We start from the raw sequence: 6,000 nt of genomic DNA, 5'->3' as shown, positions 1-6,000 counted from the left end.
TTCCAATACCGTACAACCCAAATGGCCTCCTTCTTCAAAGACCGCAATTTCCCCCCAGACGTGGTCGACGATGCCCTCCAACGTATCTCCTCCACTTCTTGCTCCTCCGCCCTTGAGCCCTTCCCCTCAAACCGCCACCAGGACAGAACCCCACTGGTCCTCACCTACCACCCCACCAACCTCCATATACAGCGTATCATCCGCCCTCATTTCCGCCACCTCCAAACGGACCCCACCACCAGGGATATATTTCCCTCCCCTCCCCGATCAGCATTCCGAAAAGACCACTCCCTCCGTGACTCCCTCGTCAGGTCCACACCCCCCAGCACCTCCACTCCCGGCACCTTCCCCTGCAACCGCAAGAAATCCAAAACTTGTGCCCACACCTTACTTCCCTCCAAGGCCCCAAGGGATCCTTCCATATCCACCACAAATTCACCTGCATCGCCACACACATCATTTATTGCATCCGCTGCACCCGATGTGGCCTCCTCTATATTGGGGAGACAGGCCGCCTACTTGCGGAACGTTTCAGAGAACACCTCTGGGACACCCGGACCAATCAACCCAACCACCCCGTGGCTCAACACTTCAACTCCCCCTCCCACTCCACCAAGGACATGCAGGTCCTTGGACTCCTCCATCGCCAGATCATAGCAACACGACAGCTGGAGGAAGAGCGCCTCATCTTCCGCCTAGGAACCCTCCAACCACAAGGGATGAACTCAGATTTCTCCAGTTTCCTCATTTCCCCTCCCCCCCACCTTGTCTTAGTCAAATCCCTCAAACTCAGCACCGCCTTCCTAACCCCCAATCTTCTTCCTGACCTCCCCGCCCCCACCTTGACCTCCTTCCACCTATCGCATTTCCAACGCCCCTCCCCCAAGTCCCTCCTCCCTACCTTTTATCTTAGCCTGCTGGACACACTTTCCTCATTCCTGAAGAAGGGCTTATGCCCGAAACGTTGATTTTCCTGCTCCTTGGATGCTGCCTGACCTGCTGCGCTTTTCCAGCAACACATTTTCAGCTCCTCCACTGCCACAACATATCAGACTGCAAATTGGAGAAACAATACCCTATCTTCCGCCTAGGCAGCCTACAGCCCAGAGGACTCATCATTGAGTTCTCTACTGTCAAACAACCTCCCTTCCCATCACCTGACTCCCTTCTCAGCCGTTCCCCCTCCCTTCCATTTCTCTTATTGACCCTTCCTTCGAGCCACCAACCGAATTCATTCCTCTCATTGATCAAAGAAGCCATACTGTCTTTGCCTATTCCCAATTTACCACCTTGTCCCCACGCCCCCTTCATCTGCAGCTTTTGTTACACCCACTCCCAGTCCTGAAGAAGGGTTACACCCAACTTCTCCACCTCTTGATGCTGCCCAGCTTGAAGTGTATCAAGGGTCCAATGAGTTCTTGACCAAATAGGTGGATGAGGGTAAAGCCATTGAGTGGTGTATATGGATTTCAGTAAGGCATTTGATAAGATTCCCCATGGTAGGCTATTGCACAAAATATGGAGGCATGGGATTGAGGGCAACTTAGCAGTTTGGATCAGAAATTGGCTAGCTGAAAGAAGACAAAGGATGGTGGTTGAGGGGAAATGTTCATCCTGTAGTTCAGTTACTAGTGGTGTACCGCAGGAATCTGTTTTGGGACCACTGCTGTTTGTCATTTTTATAAACGACCTAGATGAGGGCATAGAAGGATGGATTAGTAAATTTGCGGATGATGCTAAGGTCAGTACAGTTGCAGATACTGCTGAAGGATGTTGTAGGTTACAGAGGGACATAGATAAGCTGCAGACTTGTGCTGAGTGGTGGCAAATGGAGTTTAATGCGGAAAAGTGTGAGGTGATTCACTTTGGAAGGAGTAACAGGAATGCAGAGTGCTGGGCAAACGGTAATGTAGATGGTAATGTAGATGAGCAAAAAGATCTCAGTGTCCATGTACATAGATCCCTGAAAGTTGCCACCCAGGTTGATAAGGTTGCTAACAATGCGTATGGTGTGTTAGCTTTTATTAGTAGAGGGATTGAGTTTCGGAACCATGAGGTCATGCTGCAGCTGTACAAAACTCTGATGTGGCCGCTTTCGAAAGGGTTCAGTGGAGATTTAAAAGGATGTTGCCTGGTATGGAGGGAAGGCCTTACGACGAAAGGGTGAGGGACTTGAGGCTGTTTTCGTTTGAGAGAAGAAGGTTGAGAGGTAAAATTGAGACATATAAGATAATCTGGGGTCAGATCGGGTGGACAGTGAGAGCCTTTTTCCTCGGATGGCAATGGCTGCCACAAGGGGACATAGCTTTAAATTGAGGGACGATAGATATAGGATAGATGTCAGCGGTAGTTTCTTTACCTAGACAGGAATAGTGGCATGGAATGCACTGCCTGCAACAGTTGTAGACATGCCAACATTACGGCCATTTAAATGGTCAGTTGATAGGCATATGGACGAGAATGGAATAGTGTAGTTTAGATGGGCTTCAGATTGGTTTCACAGGTTGGCACAACATGAAAGCCTGTACTGCGCTGGAATGTTGTGTGTTCTATCTATGTTTTACCCCTCGTTGCCTCAAATTGAATGTAAATAGCTCGCGCATGAGTAGAAAAAGTTTTTTTTGCCACAGCAGGGAAGTTCTGAGGAATGTCAAATACTGTACCAGTGATTTTGTTTTCTCAGCAAAGATTGTACAGACTGATTTAGTACCTTTGTAAGTACTTACATATATTTTAATGTAAAGATTATATTTTTGCAATTAAAAAATCATTCTTAGCATTTTGAAATGCAAGTGCCGGCACTGTCCAAGGATAAAGGAACAGAAATAGATCGCTTTCATTTCCTAATTGACCTGAACATGCTGATCCTGCTGCTGACTTGTTGTAACAATCTAACCCCGCCTCCCAGCCCTGATCACTCACGCCAGTTTATGAACGGCGGCTGGAGACCGGGTTTCCTGACGCCGATTGGTTAGCCGAACTGTCAGTCAGTGCACGCGACGTGGCCGTTGGCCCTTGCGTGTTGTGGAGGCGGGAGCTGGTGGAAGTGGCCGCGCTCAGTCCCCCCGAGCGTGCGGCGGCCGCTCTCTTACTATGAAGGTTCACCTCCCTCTCGCCGGGGAGAGCCGTCGTCGTGACTCGCAGCTCGGTTTCCTTTCGTGCGTCGGCCGCGCCGTGTTCGCTTGGAGGGTGCCCGCGTGAAGATGGCGGAGCCGGACCCGGCCCCGGCCCTGGCCCTGGCCCTGGCCCAGGAAGGCTGGTGAGTGAAGCTTGAGGGCGAACAGCCGGGAGGCCTGATTGGGGAAGGGGGGAGGGACAGCTGGACAGAGGTGGCCAGGGGCTCAGGCTGTCACGCCTGGACACTCCGCTGTCAGTGCATTGAAGTTACAACTACCTCTACCAACTTGGCTGCCGTTGGGTGTGCTAGGCCTCATCCCAAATCTGTTAATGCGGGTTTGTGCTCGTCTTTTATGCTCCCTTAGATTTAACATGAATATTTTGTAATATCGCTGGCTACTATGGGTTGGGTAACCATCAACTTGGCTGAAAGGTGACTCTGTGCTCAAATTGTGAGCTGAAGGACTCGATTTTCTGTTTCTAGGAGGTGTATTTGGTAAAATTTTAAGGCAAGCTTATTTGGCCACATTTATGCCATCACTAAGACTGCCTATCTCCACCTCTAGTATATTGCATTACTTCACTCGTCTCGACAGACAAACTCCTGAAGTTCTTATTTGCACCTTCATTTCTTTTTCAACTATTCCAATGTATTAGCCTTCCATATATTCTAGGAGAAAGTGAAGACTGCAAATGCTGGAGATCAGAGTCAAAATGTGTGGTGCTGGTAAAGCGCAGCAGGTCTTCAGGAAAGCTTATGCTCAAAACGTCAACCCTCCTGGTCCTCGGATGCTGCCTGACTGATTCTGCTTTTCCACCACCACGCCTTTTGACTTCCATGTATTCTGTAAACTTAAGATATTCTGCTCTACAGTCTAATCTTAACCTGAAACAATTCTCGCTTATTGTCCAGTGATGGCTTAAGGTCTACCTTACATTGGCTCATGTAACGTATCAGTTTTAAAATTCCTGTTCTTCTCATCTCTCCATGACATTGTACTCTAACTCTGAACCTTTTGTGAATTCACAATCAAAATTGTTGGTCATGCTTTTAGTTTCCATGCACTATAATTGTTTTCTCACACTTGTCTGCCTTTCTACCTCAATTTTTCTACTTAACTTATTTTCTTGACCAAACATTTGATCAGTTGACCTGATGTTTCCTTATGTCACTTGGTGTCATACTTCATACTGTTTTTGTGAAATTTCTTGGGATGTTTCATTCTTTAAAATTGTTGCTTCTTTGGTACCAGCTGGTCATTTAAAGATCTAAAGACAATTAGTGTTTTTTTTTTGTCTATTTGCTAAGTTCTGAATTTCCTTACTTGCACCTTTTGAGGTGTCTACCCTTTTAAAACTTGTCTTTTTAGTCACCAGTTCTAATGCTGTCTCCTTGACTCTGTTTTTACAGTAGGCTACCTATAACTGGCATGTTTGAGAAAAGCAAACATTATTTTGTTTTGGCGCACATTTGTCGATAACGTGGACTGCAACAAAATGAATAAACAGTCATTCATTACTGTTTGTGAAAATGCACAAATTGTAATGTCCACCTGCATACTGATGTTTTGGACATTTTCTAAGGGTTGGGACCAAGTGTTTATTTTCTTAATGCTCTGTAGTTACGCTTCGAACCTTTTTTGAAAATGTGTAAACAAATAACGGAGATCAGATTCAACCAATGATGGAGCAAAAATAATAGCTTCACTCTTCTGAATACTCTGTTGATCAAAATTTCTACTCATTTAATATTTGATGTTGGACGAGTGGTATGAAAATCAGTGTATGGAGAGGTGGTTACACTGCAGATTCAGACTCCACAGGCAGGAAGGGAATGAGTTACCACCAGGCAGAGCAGGAGGGTGAAGCAGGCGGTGCAAGAATCTCTGTGGCTATTTCCCTGTAAAACAGAATATATACCATTTCGGATACTGTTGAAGTGAAAGGCCTCAAATTCATGACACCAAGGTTGGTTGCGCTGCAGAGGGACTGAGTGATACACATACAAGTGCTGCAGTTATAGGGGTTATAAGAGGAATAGATGTGCATTTATGTGGCTGCAAGTGAGTGTCCAGAATGGTGTGTTGCCCCTGGTGCTAGGAGCAATTGCGGAGCATTCTGGAATGGGAGGGTATACGGCCAGTGGTCATGATACATGTTGGTACTAACGACAAAGGTTTTTAAAAAAAAAAAGGATGAGGTCCGAAAAGCAGAATGTAGAGAAATAGGAAGAACGTTGAAATGTAGGACCTCAAAGGTAGCTATCTTAGGATTACTATGAGTGCCATGAGCTAGTCAGAGTAGAAACAACAGCATGTATAAAATGAAAACATGGCTAAAAGATGGTGTGAGGGGGCAAGCTTCAGATTCATGGGACATTGGGGCTGGTTTTTGGGAAGGTACGACCAGTACAACTGGATGGATTACACCTGGGCAGGACCAGGACTGATGTCCTTGGGGGGTACTTGGTTGAGGGGTTGGGGAGGATTTAAACCAGTGTGACAGGGGGATGGGAACAGAAGGATGTGCCGAAATTGAGAGAGATGTAGAAACCAAGGCAAATATTACTAAAATCAAGAACAGGCAGGGAAATGCTGCTGAAAAGAGTCGGGGATGTTGGCTGAAATGCATGTGTTTCAATGTGAGGAGTAAATTAGGCAAGGTAGAAGAACTTAGCGCTTTGGTTAGTATTTGGAACTATGACATTATTGCGATTACAGAGACTTGGCTAAAAGAGGGACAAGACTGGCAGCTGAATGTTCCAGGACTTAGATGTTTCAGGTGTGATAGAAAGGGAGGTAAAAGAGGTGGGGCAGTTCGATTACTGGTGAAGGAGTATCTCACAGCTGTACTGAGGGAAGATACATCAGAGGGCTCTTGCAG

At 46.6% G+C, this 6,000-nt stretch overlaps 1 protein-coding gene across 3 annotated transcripts in view; it reads left to right on the top strand.

Annotated features, from left to right (window-relative positions):
* Positions 1-3,041: 3,041 nt before the first annotated feature.
* Positions 3,042-6,000, top strand: part of tdrd3 (tudor domain containing 3) — a 143,591-nt gene continuing 140,632 nt past the window's right edge. The window contains exon 1 of one of the 3 annotated variants that reach the window (XM_043691162.2): positions 3,042-3,259. In XM_043691162.2, coding sequence (XP_043547097.2) covers positions 3,204-3,259 — 56 coding nt within the window. In that variant the 5' untranslated portion in view covers positions 3,042-3,203. The remainder of the gene's footprint in view (positions 3,260-6,000) is intronic. The other 2 variants (XM_043691164.2, XM_087987866.1) reach the window with 2 other exon arrangements.

Source organism: Chiloscyllium plagiosum, unplaced genomic scaffold, assembly GCF_037043375.1.
Source record: "Chiloscyllium plagiosum isolate Xiang-an unplaced genomic scaffold, Cpla_swu_hap1 HiC_scaffold_6, whole genome shotgun sequence".
NCBI classification, from domain to species: Eukaryota; Metazoa; Chordata; class Chondrichthyes; order Orectolobiformes; family Hemiscylliidae; genus Chiloscyllium; species Chiloscyllium plagiosum.
The sequence above is the reverse complement of the archived record's forward strand: the minus strand, read 5'-3'. Positions and strand labels throughout refer to the sequence as shown.